Source organism: Colius striatus, chromosome 4, assembly GCF_028858725.1.
Source record: "Colius striatus isolate bColStr4 chromosome 4, bColStr4.1.hap1, whole genome shotgun sequence".
In the NCBI taxonomy this organism is placed as follows: Eukaryota; Metazoa; Chordata; class Aves; order Coliiformes; family Coliidae; genus Colius; species Colius striatus.
In genome coordinates this window covers 47,654,408-47,675,153 of record NC_084762.1, presented here as the reverse complement: position 1 = coordinate 47,675,153, position 20,746 = coordinate 47,654,408, and the positions used below count along the sequence as shown (strand labels likewise).

The 20,746-nt window shown below is 38.1% G+C and overlaps 1 protein-coding gene across 3 annotated transcripts in view; it reads right to left on the bottom strand.

The window, feature by feature from the left end:
- The window catches only part of GREB1L (GREB1 like retinoic acid receptor coactivator), a 65,900-nt gene that overhangs the window by 42,015 nt on the left and 3,139 nt on the right, over positions 1–20,746 (bottom strand). The window contains exons 3-10 of one of the 3 annotated variants that reach the window (XM_061994929.1): positions 15,394–15,570; positions 12,545–12,721; positions 10,485–10,607; positions 6,976–7,112; positions 4,986–5,097; positions 4,531–4,650; positions 2,356–2,493; positions 442–627 (exon numbers count right to left, since the gene is read on the bottom strand). In XM_061994929.1, the coding sequence (XP_061850913.1) occupies positions 442–627; positions 2,356–2,493; positions 4,531–4,650; positions 4,986–5,097; positions 6,976–7,112; positions 10,485–10,607; positions 12,545–12,721; positions 15,394–15,570 (1,170 nt within the window). Of the gene's footprint in view, positions 1–441; positions 628–2,355; positions 2,494–4,530; positions 4,651–4,985; positions 5,124–6,975; positions 7,113–10,484; positions 10,608–12,544; positions 12,722–15,393; positions 15,571–20,746 lie in introns of all 3 variants that reach the window. The other 2 variants (XM_010209610.2, XM_061994930.1) reach the window with 2 other exon arrangements.

The following is a 20,746-nucleotide window of genomic DNA, read 5'->3' as shown; positions in this document are numbered from 1 at the left end:
TTCAATGAATCACTTGCCTTAGTCTGAATAACAAATGTGGTTTTCATGTAAACAGTGCTGTCACCAAAACAATGATGACCATCACACATCTGCCAGCATTTGTCACAAAACTGAATAAAACAGACCGAGTGTCCTTAGAAAGAGCTGTGATAACTGACGGTTTGATACCCTAAGCAAATGAGTTATCTGCATTGCAAATCCATTTGCACAAAGGTGACCTGGTCAATCCCCATATGGAGAGCAGAAGCGGTATCAGCCTTCAAATTCACTTCTTCCGTCTCATGAACAAGGTAGCAGAGTCTCACACACACTAGGTGGAGCCACTTACCTCTTCGAGTCACGAAAATAGCCAGAAAATTGGCTCTGAAACGGACATAAAGAGGGTGAGGAGAAAAAAAGACAGTCACAAATGAAAACACGTGCTTATGACAAATTGCTTACCTAGTTGGACAAGATACTGAATAGTTAAAAGTATCATATTCTCCACACTTAGCAGCTGGCTGCTGGTCAAATCCAAGAGATCCAAATCCTTGTTTTCCAGCTGTGGAATCTTGTAGCAATTCACCAGCAAGGGACTTACAACAATATCACCGACATTTCCATAGAAATAAGGTAAAGTGCCATAACCTTTGATAAAGGAAACAAAAAAACCCCACCAGAAATTCACAAAAATATTCCACTACATGAAATCCTGCACAACGTATACCTTTACAAACTTCTCTTTAATGTTATCTTGCAAAATATACTGCACCAGAGACTGTTATTGACATTATAATTGCTTACAAAAGAAATGAGATAGACCAGTGATCTTTTGCTGTACTTCACAATAAGTGATCACATAGATTTTCAAAAACTAACAATAACTGCACACTAGCAGGATAATAATTATTGTCATACAAATACAGATGAGAATATTAGCTATTTGGGTCTTACTCTGACTTCTAAATACAGGTTCTCCACAATATGGTGTAGTAAAAAGAAAAATCAATGGAAGCAAAAGTATATTGATCTTAACATCATGAAAGCAGCACAAGTCACATTAGCATTGATTCAGCCACTGTGATACTGCTGTCACTGATTTCACTTTTTTGCCACATTTCCATCCTATTTTCATAAATAGGTTAAATAAACACCAACAATGAAACATGTTGTTCTGTAAAGTAAAGCACGTGAGCACAGGCTAACTCCTCTTTTCCTTGAGAATGTTTCCATTTTTAAAAGATTTCCACACAGGTTTTGCCAAACCCATCCATCTGGGTACATCTGGTTCTGTACTATTAATAGGATGCTGCTTCTCAGGGCCGCTAACATTTAGCCTGAGGACTTCACTGGCAACTCTCCAAGAGCCTAAGGGCTGCATTCAATTTGCACTTAAGCTGATGACTGTAGGCACCCTCATCTTTACTGAGGAAGTGTTTCTCTGAAAATGGTTAGAGCACCTTGCTAAAGCTTTACAATAGGCTTCCAGAGAACAACACTAAGCAAAACAAATCAGAGGTGTAACCCCATCCTTGATGCATTTACTAGTGTAGATGACCCTGTTAATTCTCTGAGAAATGTGTGTATTAGGATTATCTGTGCAAGTGAGGACTCGGAGAACTTCATTTCTTCAGAAAGGATAAAATTATTCAGTGGATTATATTGACAGTCATGTGCTGAAACTACTCTGAAACTACTTTGTACAACTATCTGTACTATGCTGGACTGAGAAGAGTTCTAGAGTTCAAAAAATGAGTCATAAAAAATCTTGCAGTATGCCCAAATAATTCAGGCTGAAAGTCATACTCGCATTATGAGTCGTACTTTTAAAGTCAAAGCAATGTCTTTCTAAGGGTTAACAATGTGCTTTATTGAGCGAAAGGATTTTAAAAGTTTGATCTGTTCTCTCAGTTGCTTCTAAGAAGTATGGACCATAAAAGACAAAAATGTTAGTGTGATTTATATCTGATCAGTCCGTTCAAATAAATTTTCTGGTTCTAATGTAGAATCCCTGAGCTTCAAGATCTGGACTATAAATGCCGCAGGAAATATTTGCTTACTTTGTAAGTTGTTTACTCTGGAAAGCTATTTTCATTACATGGAAATATTTCTATTCTTGGATTTATTAAAAAATCTTCCTTGTACAAAACTTCAATTTGGCCAGTGGTTTTGTATAAACTTAACCTAGTTGTGACCCATTTGCAGATCGGGTTCACCTAGCTTCCAGTTTTAAATGCTGAGCAACTAAAGTAAACTATCCGTAACAAACTGGCTTCATATTGGCACTGAAGGCCAGAACCAACAAAGCCCCACTTCTCTTTGGGGAACACCTATTTGTTCAAAATGCAGCATTTGATTCTCCAGTGTAAGACTTACCTATCAGAATCACTGGTCTGACTCCGGAGTTATTCAGAAGGTTTTCAGGAACTATTACAGTCTCCCCTGCTGGGATGGGTTGAGGCTGTAAAATTCCAGTTAACATGGATTGAGGAACTGGGACTGACAAAAGAGGCTCTATAAAATAAAGAAAAGAGAAGCTTCCATTACTAAAAGGCTCATACTGTGATTTGGCCATATGAACAGATAAAAAAAAATTACTTCAGATCACTAACTGTAATAAAATTCAAAAGGGTTTCTGCATTTCCTGCTATAGTTTTAAGTAATTTAAATTAAGAGCCTATATCCTCCTGTAGCCCCACCCCTAAAATAAAACTTCTTCTGACCACTGTATTGTTGGTAGGAATGAGAAAGGAAAACACAGGTTTGAATATGCATCTTTAAACAAAGCCAACTACTAAGCCAAAAGGTTGCCTCTAAATACTGCCTCTCAATACAAGAGAAGAGATTGCTCTGAATTCTGACCTAGAATATACATAGATAAGAAAAACAAAACCAGGCCAAAATCTCAAAGCTGTCCTTAAATAGTTGGTACAAGGATAAAAATTAGGCTTTACTCATGAAAGAGCGAGAGCAGCTTTCACAAGTAAATGGAGACAAAGTACAAGAATCAGGTTTCAGCGTGAGGTCTGCTTCAGAAGTTTCCCAAGCTTCATTTAGTGGTTTGTTACTGACTTTTCAACCATGTCATCAACAGAAAAGCATGAAAGGTAGCTTGAATGAATGCATATGGTTCAGCAGTGAAAACTGTTTATCCAACAGAAAAAAATACTACAAAAAACTTGAGGAAAACACATTTTTTTCATGAGTACACAGCACAGATTGGTGTAGGGAAACTAAACAAAAAGGGGAAGATTGCCATATATCACATCTCTTCAGCAGGTCTTCAGCAGATGCTAGAAACCTACAACAACTATGATTGATTGTAGGTGCTCAAGAAGACACGCCTGCACCACCATGTTACCTTTCCTCCTATGATGAGTTATCTCTGAAAATTAATTCCAAAATATCTTAAAACCAAGACCTCCAAGGCAGAGTTAAAAAACAAACATCGTGCATGTTGACAAATGGCTTTTTTTCTTCTTTTCTGTTTACTCTCTCAGTCTACAGAGACAGGAATAAGTAACTATTTACTCCCCTTTATAAAATATACTGAATCCCACAACTAAAAAGTGATTAAATAGTAAACAGTTTTATTAAGTTATGTACAAAGAGGAACCTACAGAGGTATCGATGAGTGTTTCGCATATACTCATAATTAATCCTGTTTCATATCATGATGGTCAGTGTCAGGAGGCTGGGGCATCCCTTTTTTCTACTGTAGCTAGCAACAGGACAAGGGGTAATGGGATGAAGCTGGAACACAAAAAGTTCCATTGAAACATAAGAAAAAACTATTTTACTGTGAGGGTGAGGGAACCATGGCACAGGCTGCCCATGGAGGGTGTAGAGTCTCCTTCCTTGGAGGTCTTCAAGACCTGCCTGGACAGGTTCCTATGTGACCTGATCTAGGTGGACCTGCTTCCGCAGGGGTGTTTAACCAGACTATCTCTAAAGGCCCCTTCCAACCCCTACTATTCTATGATTCTATGTCACATATCCCTCCTTACAGCTTTTCCACATACAAAAGACATTTGGTCTCAAAAATGTTATGCTCTTAACTGAAGATGGCCTAGTGGACAACAGTGTCCTTTGTCAGGCCAAAATGATATAAAACCAGTTTTCCTGTGCAGGAATGGAGTGTATGTTTTCTGTAGCATGCCACACCAGACCAAGACACAACATTCAAGACAAAGGCTAATGAACATCCTTGAAATATGTTCATATATCCGTAAACTTGCATAATTTTAGAAGAACTGAGTTAAACTTGGGAGACTTAGCTTTGGAGTTTTATTAATATTGTTTGCATCTTCCTTTCCTCTGTCTCCATCAACACTTTCACTTTTGCTCTTTCCTATCTTAGATGATGGCAACAAGGATCAGGCAATTGTGTGGTTTTCTGAGGCATCTGAAAAAATCTCAGTGGTGTCCTTAACTACTTCAACCATCTGAGTTATGTTTTCTGTGCAACGCTTGAGAGAAGCAGCACAGAGATACCAGTCTGTCTGAAAACAGGTTTTTACAAACAACATCTCTGTATTATTCAAGTTTTACCTGGTCTTGCTGAAGGCCGAACTGTCGGAACAGGTACTGCTAAACCAGGAGTTGGGACTGGAGACCCAGGAGACCATCCCCGGTGACGTTTCTTTGGTGGTCCAGAACTGGACATTGATGCTGAGGAGGAAAGCAAAAACCAACTCTAAACCCCATCCTCCCAAATCACATTCCAGACCACATTTCCTTTTCACATTGGTGTTGAGCTAGTATCATGTCACAGAGCACCAGAGGTTTATATGTAGATACAAAAGAAGCCAGACTATGATGTGAAAACTGTTGTCACCTGTGTTTAAAAGTACAGCGTTATCATTAATGGTCATGCTAAAACCCAAATGTATCTGTAAAGATTGAATTGTAGAAAGAGTTATGATGGGAAAAAGAACAAAGCTCATGAATTTCAGGCTCAATAGCCAATGCAACTTAAAGTAAAAGAACAGAGAGGTTTCCTTTACCTTGGTCTCCAGCTGCACAACCAGGACTTGGAGATGTTGAGTGAGGCATTGGCCGAGAGACTGTAGAGTTCAATACATTACTTCTTCCTCCATTAGCGTTTCCATTAGTAACGTCAGCAGTACGCAGTGAAAGAGGAGCTGAGTATGATAAAATAGAAAGAGTGTGGCTTGAGACAATCTTGAAAACAAAGAAACAAAATAATACAGCTACATGTAGATAGAGAAGATCAGGGCAAAATGTGTCACTGAAAGAAACATACTCCAGCAAAAGTGTGAAGTGCACCTGGCAGAGAACAATTCCCTAACCTAGAAATGGAGTCTCCAGATTTCAGAGCGGGGAGGATAGGTGGAAGAAAAAATACAAAACAAACTCCAACATATACACAAAGAAAAGAAAATTATACCCACAAAAAAAATATTGTGATGTTTGTGACACTTTTTCTAGACACTTTTTTTTTTTTTTAAATGCACATCATTAATTCAGTTTGTAAACATTTCAAAGCTACTTTGGCACATCTGTATCTTTTTCCCTTAGTTGTCCGTGTGCCATACACAGTAATTCACTACAGGGCTCTCATCTAAAGCCTTAGCTAAGGTAACTGGGCATGGAAGACATAGTAGCTTGCTGTAAAGTGTATATAGTCTGAGCATTACTGAGGTAGACTATGCTTAATTTTGTTATCTCTGCCTAAGATGAACCTCCAGCCCCAGCAGGCCTGATATGTTGGTGGGGCCCACTACACAAAACAAAACTACAGCAACAGAGGATCACGAGAAGCTGCTTCTGCACTGCTGAGCTCTTTCTTTTATTCAAAAATAGTATCTTTTTCAGAGGCCAATTCTAGGAGAAGAAAAAAAAAAGACAATAAAACTGCACAGAAAAGACATTGAGCCCAGTGGGGATTATAGCTCCTGTTATCTGCCAGCTTCACATGCATTTAGCTCCCAGGAACATTCCCAGAGTAAGGGCAGGAGATGCAGAAGCAGCTTGCTGACGTCAGCTGCAGTAGAAAGTGTTTGAGATGGTGAGACTCTCCAGCTGCAGTCATCCAAATAAATTCAGATACAAGATTCTCATCAACTAGCAAACTTTGAGTAACATCACTTGCCCATTGTAAACTCCCCATTTGTACTTGAGTCAATGAGATGGTAGACCTGGGGCAGTTACAAAAGTGGTTGAAAACGTGGGAAGTAACTTCAGTGCAAGATAAATTCTCTCACACAAGTGTGGAGGGAAAAAGGAAATTTTACACATAGAGCTCAATGATTCATTAGATACAGTATAATATTACATACATAGAGCAATATATATTGTATAAAATAGCAGATATAATATACCAGGTATAAAATGTAATGCTTATATGAATATACAAACAAAATAAATTTATATTTTTTATTATTCAAATATACTTTCCTCTAATAAGTGTGATAAGGGTTTTTTTCCATTGCTTAATGGACTAACCAGCTAAAGCAATAAACAAACACAATATCACAATAGGGTACCAATGAGGGATTTAGATGCCACAGTTGAGGGTTCTAGATTATTTAGCACACAATACAGAAATAAATAATTAAAACAACACAGAGATTAAAACTCCTTTAAATGAGACTAAATTCCACTAAATGTATGTGGAGGAACTATACCTGTTACAAACGCAGAAGAACATACAGCACAGTTACTGAGGCAAGAACCAGTTTGATATCAAGAGGTGACTTTTATGCTCTCCTAAGTATCTTAGGAACTGTGAAGTGAGATATGGTATGCACTTTTACTGGAATATCAAATCTGAAAGTCAAAATGTGGCTCAATTTGAGGACAGAAATGTCCATGGAAAATTTCTCAGCAGAGGACTGCAAGAATATGAGAGTTTTGGAGAATGCTAGTGAATATTTTCCTCTCTCTTTTCCACCAAAAAGATGATTCCCTCATTTCTTGGCTGTTAAGCTGGTAATTCCCTTGTCTCTCAGCTATCCTTGAAAGCAAAGCCATACCTGCAGCAAATGCCTTTCCTACCAGCTGGACTGACAGAGCCAGAGGTTTCACAATGTTCTTGTTCCGGGATGGGTCTTGAGTTCCACTTAAGTTAACAGCAGAAGATGATTTTGCTGGACTGAATACTGAAGAATCTGAGAAAATAAATTGTTTCATTAAGTAATGTTTAAAATATATATATATATATGTACATATATAATTTGTATTATATATGCATGAACAGTCATACACATTTATCTAGACTCATCTCTGCATATAATACAATTTTTTTACATTCCTAAGAAATCAACATGTACCAGGATCTTTTAGAAGTTGTAACAAACATTTATCTGCATGTTTCTGTAGAATCTTAAAATCTAACAAATCCGCGACCGATCTCTTTCAAAATATTTTGCATTCACATACAAAAAAATTTTTATGTAGAAAGGGCTCCTTAAAATTACGCCTCAAAATATCCCCATGAGACAGGTAAGTTAAAGTGGTTATCCCATGTTACAAATGAGAAAGTTAAGGCAAAGAGCTTACATGACTTGCACTCTGCAAGTATAGGGAATAAGCACTGGAATAAGTTGTTTAAAAAGACTGTGGAATCTCCATCAACTGAGATTTTCAAGAACAAGTTATTGAACCTCTGTCAGATACAGCTGAGCTTGACTTAGAGCAGAAAAAAAAAAATCAAACACCTTTTAGCACTACCGGCTACAAGACTACGAAAAGTGTATGTCTATATGTAAGCCTGAGTAAGAAACAAAGGACATCAGAGCCCAAAGTCTTTGCATGAATTCACAAACAGAAACCTCTTAGAGCACTTTACCAAGGCTAAAAAAGAGTAAACCTTATTTTAAAGATGGATAAACTTACAAACAAATTCTAACACTTGTCCAGTATGAAACTGTAAATCAGAACTGACTCCAAACCTCTCAGCATGTAGGCCCCTACTTTAACATCAGGCATTTAATGTCTGCAACTTACTTCAGGAAAAATCAGACATTTAGATGCCGATACACTGACAAATACAAATTCTTATCAGTGCAGTGAAAGAATATTAACTTGGCATCTGTCCAGAATATAGTTTACAACAAGCAGACAAAGTAGGCTAAGTTCACCTACAGATGTCCCAGTAAAAGAGTCAGGTAAAAAAAACAGAAGGCAAACAACAACTTGATCTGCCAAATACATTCACCCTCAGGCCACGCACTGTTTGGTGTAGGAGGGTGGGGAGGGAGCCTGCTTTGCCAAACAGACTGAGATGCAGAACAAACACAAAAGCCTCTGCTGCTCCACCAGAAACCCTTGTCCACGTCCAAAGGACATATGCTGAATGGCTAACAAAATAGACCACTGGGTCAGGGGCTTTGTTGGAAAACAGTGGTCTCATTAAATATGATGTAACAAATATGTAGTGTTAAAGCTTTTCTCAAAGTAAACTGTCCAGAAGCTCGATACCCTCTCCATAGTTGTAATATGTTTTATTGAAATTTTCTTTATGAACATAGATATCGCTGGTGTATGTTTACACATCACACTGGTACCTAAGCAGAACTTCTTGTACTACCAGTTAGTAGAATTGTTCATCTTTCTGCTCCAAAACACCATTTCTAGTTGCTTAACAACCTTTTGACAGCTGAAGTTTTCCTTCTCATGGTCTGCCCAAAACTGAATTTTTGATACCATTCAAGGTTTCAGCCTTTGCAATGGAACTGCATCTTCTCACACTGTTTTGAAAGGTAGACACAACACCTGACTGCAATGTCACGCATTGCACCATACCATCAACTACAGTATTTTGAAATTCTCTTGTGCTCTAACTTCTATCATGAAATTACTGTTGTAATACAGTACTCTGAGTGTGCCCATAACTGTCTACCTGTGGGTATCTTCTAGAACTTGGAGACTGAGCTGCTCACTCACAAGGGCAGAAAACAAACATGTCCACAGCTTTAAAAGGAAAATTGTGTAAGAGTTAACAGTAAACTCAACAACAACAACAACAAAAAAAAAATCAGAAAGCAACTTGCTATTAAGTTGTCCTGTTACACTGAGAAATCTATTCAAAATACATGCAGAGACCAGCAGAGAAAAGATCAGATCTCGATCACAGGTGACATGTCAGAATTCACACTACTAAAAAACTATGCTCTACCTCTTTCTCTCAGTCACAGTGGATTTGTATGTGTGCATGTGGCATTATCTTCATTAGAAGATAACAGCAGAAGGAGATGAAAAGGTTTTGACAACCGTGACCTAAGAGTACAAACAGTGACACAAAGAAATGCCAAGCAAATTGAAAATCCCAGCGAGTGATAAGGAGAAAGCAGTATATAAAAGGTGTATCTATTAACTTGGCAGGTACAATAGAAGACAAAGCTGTGTAAATATTGAATCACTTGTTGTCTCAAATAAATAGTTTTCTCATGCATCTGCACAGTTCTCATGCCAGGATCTGGAAGCCAAGCGATCATGCAATGAAATGCAGATGTGTTTGAACAACAGCCTCATTTAATTTTAATCAAAGCCTAAAGCATATGGCTTCCTAAACAGCAACAGGGGCGACCACCTGGGAAAAAGTGTCTCCGAATGTGCTGATCAGTGATTACAATTTTACAAGAATGCATATGTTCAGCTTTTGTTTGTTATTCAAGTGGAAAAAAGTATTTTAACAATCTTGGTTTGATATATGCATTTCATACTGCTCTGGAGAAAGATATGTTCTGGTACATACATATCAGCCAACTACAAAAACTAGCAGGAAGTTTTCTCCTATTTTTAATTTTTCAAGAAATAGCACAAACAGACATAAAAACATATAATGGTACAGATGAAGCTGCAATAAAGCAATGAGAAAAAAGCTCAAAGAAAAGCACTTTGGCTAGTCACAGTAATGGATAATCGAAATTCAGATGCTACTTCTTTATAAGCCAGCGTCTATTTGTTTGTTACAGTTTCTCCTTGTTTAAGTATGTCACTAATAGCTTCTAGAACGGTTACAAGAAGCATGTTAGCTCACATAACACTGTATGGGGTTTATAGGGAAATCCTAATCTAAGTACATCCTTCTGGGAAATAAAATTTAACTAAATAAATAGGCAAGCAAATAAACACAAGCAACTCCTTAACCCCAAAAGGACATTGTTTTTCCTCTTCAAGACAAATGGCCTAGTCTATATACTAAATAAACACTTTCCTATAAATGTGTAATTAAAATTTCTTTAGATCCATGAAAAATTAAATAAAACAAACTAACACAGGGAGACATAGAATCAAATAAATGAATCAAAAAGATCTTTTAATACTCTTTAATCAACTACTCTCACAAAGGCTAAGCAAACCTTCTGCCTCACCTGGGTCTTAATCTTTCACAAAGCAAATTTTGATAGGCATTCTTCTCTGTAATGTATACACAGCTTGAGGTAAATACTCAGTTGTTTACAGCATCTCTGAACCACCAGTATCTGAGGTAACTTACCACCCCCAATGGTTATCTTTATAGCACTTTCAGCTCCTACCTGTCTGAGTGAACCCTGATTTGTATCCATTAGCTGATCCACCCTCTGGGGTCGTGGACGGTGACACCGAAGAATTTGGTTTAGCAGAGAGGCTAGCAGCAGATGATTGCCTGCTTCTACATTCTGCAAACGAAGCAGCTACAGTACATATCAACAAGGCCTGCCTTCCAGTAGGAAAGTTCAGCAATGCAGTGGCAAAAGGTGACAAAATGTTAAAAGCATACATGCAGCACGCACAACAAACAGCAGCAAATGGTAGCATTTAATGAAATATGGCTCTCGTAATTTAGTCAATTTTGTCTTCTAATTAAGAAAACCTCCCTGGGGGCCACTCAGAGGGCCAGGCAAATACAGACCAGATGCTGCAAAATGGCAAGAGCCCTGAGTTTGCATCTTCCAAGAGATTTGAAGGCATTGAACATATCCCAAGAAACACTCTGCAGCTTCTATGGCACAACCTTTATATAAACTGTCATATGTTGCCCTTTAAAAGCAGAAATTGTGCTGAAACCTAGATTCTTAGTATGCCTCCACAAAACCTTCAGAGAGATCTCTATGCCTCCACAAAACCTTCAGAGAGGGGGGAGAAAGTTACTGTAAAAACCACACATTAATCCATTTTCAAAGCTGAGATCTAATTAGGTTTTGTTTGAAGAGATGGGGGTGTTTAAAAGCCTTTCTCTTCTTCTAATTAGAGCTTTAATGTAAATAAAGAGTCAAGGGTTACCAGATGGATGGTAGCAATATGGCGATAGAGCTTATTAAAATTATGTCCATGAGGTCAATTCTTGGTTGTTTTCTAAACTTTTGTGGGTTCTCAAAACACTTGCAATTCAAATAACCATAATCTATATAACCAAACGTGATCTCGGTATCTGTCTCCTCCACATGTGCGTTACTCCTGACTATATTTACCAGGACACATACCAACCCCAACTGCATGAGCATCAGGGAAGAGTTTCAGAAGATTCCAAAAGCAAAATAAGGTTTCTTTTTTTCTGTGTTAGAATTTCCCTACCAAACGAAATCTTTCTGCACTTTTTGTGAAAAATGCTGCTGAAAAACACATCCACTCTGAAGCAGTATTTAATTATACTTGTAATTCAGAAAAGCAGCTGAAGTCATGATCCCTTTGAACCATTAACTGATTCAATACTATAATCACTCATACAGCTTTGGTGATAACCATCTCTCTGGTGTCATGCTGCTATTCACATGAGGATGTGACTCTTCAGCTGTGTGTCATTCTTCCCATGGAGCTTCTCCTCTCCTCACATCATTCTCTTTGGAACAACAGGCACCAGATCAAATTCTGTCTTCACTGAGTGAGATCACAGCTGAGGAAGACAGGCAGTCCGCATATTCACCAGCTTAGTAGCCAGCAAGTAGGTAAACTGTCCTCTCCTTGAGTCTTTGCACAGCTCTAGCTTCAAAAACCTACATCCTTCAATAACAGATGCCATGGCTACCTCGCCTCGAGGCTCACAAATGTAATCTCTTTAGCACATAACAATATTGCACAGGATACTGCAGTAGAGGGTAAGCACAAGTGGAAACCACGTGTAAATGGCAAGAGTATGTAAGATTTCTCCTCTTTCCCTGAGATCACTGACCTGAGCTTTCTTAATCTGATGGTGTGCTAGCCATCCTCAGGCATTAGATTGATTGAATTGCATCTACTAAGATGAATATCAGTGGAAATCCAATGTTGGAGCCCTGATGTGAGTCACCTTGCTTTAGCCTCAGAAAAGTATCTGCAGACCGAGTAACCTTATTTCTTCTACCAAGATGGCTGCACATCCTAAGAAGGGCATACTTAGTGCTCCCACCAAAAGTATGAGAAGATGGAGGAAGACCATATGGTGACTATTAAAACTTAAATAAATCTCTTTAGCAAAATCCAGACTTCAGTGAAATCAGTGAGATTTTTTCCTTCTAGCAATAAAGTAATTTTCTACAGTTCCTTTTTAATGCACCACTTTCAACTGCAACTTTCATTTTTTCTTTCAACATCACAATAATAAAAAAAAAACCCCTAAGTGAATGGGCACCTTTATTACCTTTCCAGCAAATAAGGGGTCCCTTTGACAGTACACCTTGAGAGCTTCTTACTAGGTAGTACTTTAAGTGCTTCTGCTTCTTTGGCTGAGTGGTTAATTTCAGGTTGATGTGATTCGAAAACTCTGTGAAGTACCGAAATCCTCTTTCTCCACAGCCTATACAATTCCCAGAAAATCCTGGCAGAATGAACAAGAAGATATAGTACAAGTCACTTAATCTATGTATATCTGCTAGGAATAAGGCCATTTCAACCTACCTGCACATCCTTTTTGGAGGCCTCCAGCCAGACATATGTAGATGTCCTGCAGAGCGTGTGTGTGTCAGGAAGCAGCCCAACACAGACAAATTTTAGTTTTCGTTTTTCTGAAACTCTTTCATTTTTCCAGGTCATACCAACTCATGCTACCACCAATTTTCCACTCTACACAGTGCAGAGTGGAGTAACTACTTGGCAGAGGGGGAGCTATCATACAAGACTAGGAAATTTTCATAAAAGAAATAATTCATTTTTTTCACATTAGAAAATCCATGGGTTCTAAGCTGTATGCATCTCTCTCTTAAAGCAGTGGCTAATCCATAGTAACCAGTGCAACTTCATGTGACTAAAATGAACCTTAATATCTAATAAGTTTTTTTCTGAGTCTCCTTATACAAAGCACTTTCCAAGTAAGCTTAAAACCAATTATTTGATGTCAAGATTTTCATGGCAAAACTTAGAAGTGTTTTTAAAAACCTACAACCTCTCATGAAAAGTAAGAGATTTAGGAACAAAAGTAGAACACTGTTTTTTTGCAGTGTTTTCAACATGGTTTCACAGAAGGGGAAGAAATTTTGACTTGAGGCCTGGAGGACAAGGTCCAGACTGAGAACTGAAAGCACCCTTGATTTCCAGTGCCATTCACAACTATGTTAATGAGAACATTGCATATACATGGCACCGCTCTAACATTTACTAGAACAAAGCACAGGGCATGTTCTGAAATGGGTCTGCCTTAAAATCCTTGTTGTTTGAATAAGCCCTCTGTTATCTAATGCTGAACAATTAAATTCCTCTGGCTTACTTGTCATTCATCTCTGAATTGCTTTCAATCTTTAATGAAGAAATATTTTATATGCTTTCTGGATCAACAGTGATTCACAATAACACCGGAAAGATTAAATACCTAGTAGATTTGGGGCTTTTTCCATTTACTAATCAATTCAAGATCTGTAACAAAACCAGTTTTTTATCCCCACTACTGTCACTATTTTCCACAATGCAAAGCACCTTGGCCAACACCGGTTCCTACACTCACATGTCTGCCAAATCAACATTTTTCTAAAAAAGAGTCTTTTCAGCAAAATATATGTTTCATAAAATCCTTGTTAATTAAGCCATTGTCTTGGGCCTTACTGTGACTTATTATCACCTTTTATCATCATGTTGCTGAAGATGCCAAGACGTGGATTTCTTCATCCCATTTCTCCTGGGACTTAACCAGTCTTTCCCTTCCCCTTTGCAACCCACAGGAACTATTGGTACATTTCCGTCATTGTCAGAAACAATCATCAGGTCTCACAGAGCTACCAAGTCAATTCTTTGCTCATAGGTACCAGTTACACAGGCCTATAGGCATTTAAATATGTATCATCAGCAATGCCAGAGCAGAGATGCGAGTCACTAGGCTCATTATCAAGTGATATCAGAGTTGATAGATGGATACAAAGCTAGGATGGGTGGAGAGAAGGCTTAGCAACAAAGACAAGTAGCACCATATTTAATTAGACTAGACAGACAGATGGCGTTTATCAGATAGTTCTTATCGATCAACTCTTGACACTTCCTCTGCTGAGGAAGAAGCTCCTCTGAGGATGGCAGTATACATCAGGGTAGCTCATGATCCCACATCCCTAGCCATACCCAGCAAGGCCACACCACATCACAGCTCCTATCTAACTCAGGCCAGTGGGATTTCTGCCTCAGTTCCCAAGATTTACAGTGTAGTAGCATATTAAATGGGTTTAAGGGAGAAAATAAAGTTAAAGCACATAAGTACAAAAACAAGGTGTTTCAACAGTTATGCAACATATTGCTGGGCTGGATCACAATTCAAGCAGTGTGGTTAAATCCGTATCTATGCTTTATTGTAATTTCTTTCCTGTTGAAAGGCCTTTCTGAATATATTCAAGGCAGTACAATGACTGGAGGGAGAAATGACAGAGTAAATTTAAAACAGGCTAAAAGAGCCAAAATACATTAAATCACTTTTACTAGCCTGTTAAAATATGTGCCAGTTTATCAGCCAGGCAGGAAATCTAGGTACACGTACTCCTGTCTTCAACCACCAATTCACAGAATCTTGATTGTATTAAAACTTTAAAGCTCATAAATGTAACCAGTTATGTCATAGACATGGGGTATTTTCCCCTATGCATTAGATTTTGAGAAGCAAACTGCACTAAGAGTTTTTATTGAGAACAATGTTCCTGATGGAGGCAGAGGCAGAATTTGTCCCTTGATCCAGAGAAAAATAGCTCATCTTCAACAACTGCATGAGCATATTCCTTCTTAAATGAATATGCTGTAAGCATTGGTAGAGATAAAGAGTATGTGGATAGTTCACATTTAGAATGCCAGGGCTGCAATTGATTCTGCCCACACAGAAATCAGTGAGCTTCGATTGTGGTTAACTGTGGAATCAGGGACTTGATTTAAATTGGCTTTTAAGTCAGGTTCAGCTACAGATTTCATTTTAAAAACAAGCCTCTCCTCAACATATTTCTATTCATTAGCTGAAATGGCTTCAGCTAATTTTGAACTGACCTTTTTCTCTGAATTATTATGGCACAAAAAGAAAAAGCCTCTTACCTAAAAGTGCATTTTTTCCGTGATCATCTGGCAAAAACCGCTTGTCAACAGCGCAGACTAGAATGTGCTCAGGAAGGTTGGGAGATTTGGCTCCTACTAACAGGAAGCCTGCTGGGATATCAATTTGCTCCATGCACAGAGATACTAACCGTAAATCCTTGCCTGCTTGACAAAAACCTAAAAGACAAACCAAAACAAATGACAAACCTTCAAAAGATTTCATTTTCTTCTTTTTATCAGTCACAAAAGCAAATGGGCCTTCACAATTTGATGCCGTAACTGGGGTTTTTAATATATCCTTTTCAAGGGAAACAGAGCAAATGACGACAGCACCTCATCAGATCCACTAGCTTAGGGTTTAAGAGAATAGATAAACATTGTTTTAAAGAGATCCTGGACCCATTCAGGCACAGAAGAGACATAAGACTAGACATCAAATGTCTCAGAAACTCAATTTTAACAAAACGCTCATAGCAAGAAGGAAAGTTTGTGATTTTATAATAGAAAACAACTTTTAAAACAAAGAATATTTTTGTTTGCAAATTTTAGATTACAGTCTTTTCAAAACAACTGATTTTGTCTTTGTTGCTTGTAACAGGCTGGCATTGGTACATAAACGTCACTAAGTAATACAAAGGAATGACAAAAAATGATGACTGAAGTTTAGTACTCACTACTAAAGGAAAAATATTTTTAACTCCTTTACTTGCTGGATTCCTGAAATATATAAAAGATTAATTCACTGGTTTTATAGATGTACACCATGTTTTCTCTAAGTCTCCAACAGAGTCTCTGAAAGTCTCAACAGACTGCATGACTTCAAGCCTCCAATTTGACTTTTACCCACTCAAATACATATATGTGCACAAATGAGAACACAATGTTGATTACTGTGCTACTGGTTGATGTAAGGCTAAAGCCAGCAGCAGAAGTGGGCAGAACTGGGGACTAGAGAGAGCTTCTGCTGTTTCATATCCTGCAGTGAGCAGGTCATAGGCTGGGACACATAAGAAAGCACGGCAGGGCAGCTTGGAGCTGCAACAGGGCCCTTGAGAGCTCAAGTTTGGCAGCCACACACCAATGAGCCATCATGGGGATTTTCAGATGGTTGGATGAGACAGCTTAGAGAAGTTATGAGACAGCTGCAGGTCCAATCTTCTGCTCAAACCAAAACCAACATCAAAGTTAGATCGCTTTGACAACATAACTTTACAATATTCAAAGACTCTTCCATTAGCTAAAATACTTGACTTACAGTGACTGAAATCAACCACGATTTTTTTGTACAACTACATTGTACTATTTTTATTAATTTCTGCTTTCATACAAGGTAATGACAGGTGTGACAGAAATCAACAGTCTCGTGGCTTCTTCCACGAGAAAGGATATGATCACACTGAGCCTTCTGATTTCCCTTAGGCAGAAGCCAATGAAAGCAATAGCATGTTTTATGAAGAACCAGATTCCTATTATTTATCCATTAATCATCTCTCCTTTCATGGAATCATAGAATTGTTTCAGTTGGAAAAGACCTTTAAGATCACAGAGTCCAACCACTAATCTAATACTGCTAAGTCCACTGATAAACCATGTCCCTCAGCACTCCATCTATATGTCTTTTAAATATCTCCAGCGATAGAGACTCCACCAACTCCCTCTCTTTCAATGCTTGACAAACCTCTCTGTGAAGTTTTTCCTAACATACAATTTTCTAATATCTGTATTTTGCTACAATAATAGAAATATTATAACATAGACTAACATAGGAATGCATCTGTATGAATCAATATTTCAAAATAAAAAAATAATAATCACAATAATAAAAATTACTGTTAAAAACAAACATATCAAAGTTTGAAATTAGTCAAATATCTATCAAGACTTCAGTTACTAGTGTATATTACTTGCACTTAATATAAAATATTATGCAAATAGTCTATACTTGTTACTGATAGTATGAGGAAAAAAAATAAACCACTGGAGAAAGACAGTGACTAAGCATCTGGAAACATAATGTGTTCACAGCTTACACAGGAGTCACCTCAGCAATTATTAATACACGTCTGTACTCTTACCTACTGTGCTACAACTTATAGTCTAAAACTTCAGCAAAAGTGGTGAAAGTTAACATTTTTTGGTTTTAACTCAAAACTGTACCAGACAAAGAGCATGTGTGAAGTGGAACGCACAGAATCGGCCAGCATGAACTTCCTGGCAAGCAGCAGCTTGCTGAAAACAGAGTCCAATACAGGTTCAGTCTTGTGCCTACACCCACAATGTGTTGAACCAGTTCTTGGTTGAATAGTTGTTCGGTTAGTTAATCAGCTCAGTTCCAGCAGCAGATCATTCAAGCTGAAGGCTAGCTTGGATCTGCACATCTTCTTCCAGCTAATTAATTAAAATAAATTTGGTTTTATAATTTACAAATCAATGGATTATAACAATAACTTACCAACAAGAAATCACATATGTTTAATAAGAAATTATATATTAAAAATGTGTATTTCAAGCAAAATTTATTCTTATTAGATGCAGTTTGATTTTAGCATGTTATACTCTTTTTAATGTATATTCTTTAGGAACATATTGATCCTAATCAAATAGAAGGCTAGGTACCAGGCTAAGAATTATGCAGATTCTTTAATGTGATTTAGAAAGAAACAGTTGCAGATAAATCCAGAAACACATCTACCCTACATTCTGAACAGAATTTGCTTATAGAAATGTTCATGCCATTTGGGTATTATGTCCAGAATTTTCAAAACTGGCCTTAAATATTTAGGCATTCAGTGATACTTGAGTAGATTTAAAATAGAAGAAATTACCTACTGCTGACAATGTGGGCAAACAAGATATCTGTAGATAAGGATTACAAAACAGTTAATGCAGTAAGATTTCAAGACAAATTTAAACCTGTGCTGTTACACAATTACTCTTTAGACTTGTCTCTACCTACAAAAATTCAGGAAATGCCCAGAAGCACAAATGAGGCCAGTAAAAGGCTTCTGAATGAACTGTTAGCAATAGCACTACTAGGACATGAAAGAATGCAGAATTTTGGTTATCAATATTGTTAACAGTTATGTTTCAATATAGACTTGCTTTCAGAAAGAGCATAATAAATTGAGAGGGCTGAATAGCATACGAGAAACTTTGAGCTTCTTTGGATGCTTGAGGGTTTTGATGTCCCAGTGGGATGAAGCAATGCTCCAGCACGCCACAACATCTGAGATAAAAGCAAAGACTCGGCTGTTATCCAGGCTAGGAGCAGAACAATTTCAGCTATGCTTTGAGCAGCTGCACATCACTATCCTGCATGAGTTCCCAGGAGAGAGGGTGCTATGAAACTCACCACAGCATCACAAAATCGTAACAAGTTTATAAGCATTACTTGGTAACAGCAATAACCATTGAACCAAACTGATGTATCTCAATCTGCTATCATGAGCAACAGTCGCCTGTTACCCGAGAGACTGTTGATCTGATTGTATTGAATATTTCCCACTGTTTAGGATATGTAGTACTCTAGAAACGTTGCACCCTGTCTTATCTGCACACAATACTTAAGATTTATGCCCTGTATCATCTCTTACTCCCCTCAAAGTGCTTTCAGATCCCTTCCATGTTCCCTTTCTTCCTCCTTGTACAATCTCCTCTGGCGGCATCCTCTGCTTTGGCTGCATCTCTGGATCAGAGCTATGTGTATGTAGGCTGGCTGGCCAGCACAAGCCTCTGCAATGTTCAGGCTGTGTATGAGGAGTTACTTTTCATATAGTTACTTTTCTGCCTCAAGGGACATGAGTTTGGAGACATCAATGCAAACCAACCAGCTCCCGAATTTCATAAATCTTGCTGAAATGTAGCACCTTTTAGGATCTCTACCTCTGCCAGAAGCACCAGAAAGCAGCTACCTGGCAGGAGAGCTCACAGGCAACTGCCAAAACCTAGTCTGAGACAAGTAACAGGGCTGATACCAAGAGGATTCCTCTAACTCCCTTTCTGCAGAGAGGAAAGGGATCCCGATAGAGGGAGTAGCAAGAGTGGGCAGCAGAGACAGAACCTCGGAGCTTCTGGGGGTCTTGTTTACCCAACGGTGGCAACAAGAGAGCCAGGGAGGGCTGTGGAGGTTGGCCTGGTACGGATGGGGCTCACTTTCACCAGCAGACACAGAAAGAATGCAAGTCTGCCTCTGTGCAGTAAAGTCTTGAATTTTCCTTCAGACATGCAGATGGTATACTCAAGAAGCTTTCATTATCCTTCCTTCCCTTGCCTTTTAGGACTGCAAGTCACTCGTTTTAAGTTCCTGCTGCTTTTTTAAACTGAATGACAAAATTTCACACAGGAAACATTAATTTGGCAGCAAGTGACCTGTGGTGGGGAGGGGAAGGAGGGATTAATTCCCTTCTATGCTATATTGTCTTTTTCTAGTTAGCAAGGACAACAGAGATCCCAGCCTTCTTTTCTGTTTTGCATGATTTTTGCACTCACATTTAATTATCCGAGATAACCATCTCCACATTAGGAAAGAGAAGACACCATGTGTCTGTACAAGCAGAACTAGTGCTGCTCATGTTTAAGATTTAGAACATGCAAAAGCCATTTACATTTCATGATTATGCATTTATAATTGAGCTTGCACCTAAATTTCTATGTCAAGCAGTGTTAACAGATATGACACGAAGAAAGAATGGCACTTCAATTTCACATTTACCGATGTACCTTTTATGCACATCTAAGTATGAAGAGAAAACCCATGAACCACTAAAACAAACCAGCTTCTTTTTAAGAAACTGTTTTTGAAACTGCAATGAAAAAAAAAAGTGAAAGTACACGGCTGAGCTGTTCTATTTTTAAAATCATCTTCTCTTAGATCTCAGCTTCGTTTTAAATAAAGAACAGGCACTTCTGTTCTGATTAGAGATTTGTACCAAAAGCAGTGACAAAAAAGAACTATGAATGGCTTTTGTAGACATTATCTGCATTTATTTGGAGGAAAATTCATTAGTTTTTGCCTCTGAAAAGTTCATTTGCGTTTTCCAACATCACTGCATTTAAATTAATCCAGTCCCATCCTCCTGAAAAGAAGAGAGTATTCCCACAACTGTCAATATCTAGAAGTGCTGGAATTTTCTTAAAAATTAAATTTGTATGTTTTCCCTTTCCCCACCAGTATTTGCAATGTGGGGTATCAGCCCCTTGTTGTACTGCAATGAATGGGATATTTGCATAAGGAATTAGCTTCCGAGAATTACATATGAATTACCGATCACTGTCACTGCTATTGTAACTTCTCAGGAACTGATCAGGTGTTAAGTACCTGCTTATCTAATTGCTTCTGAAACTACTTTGGCCC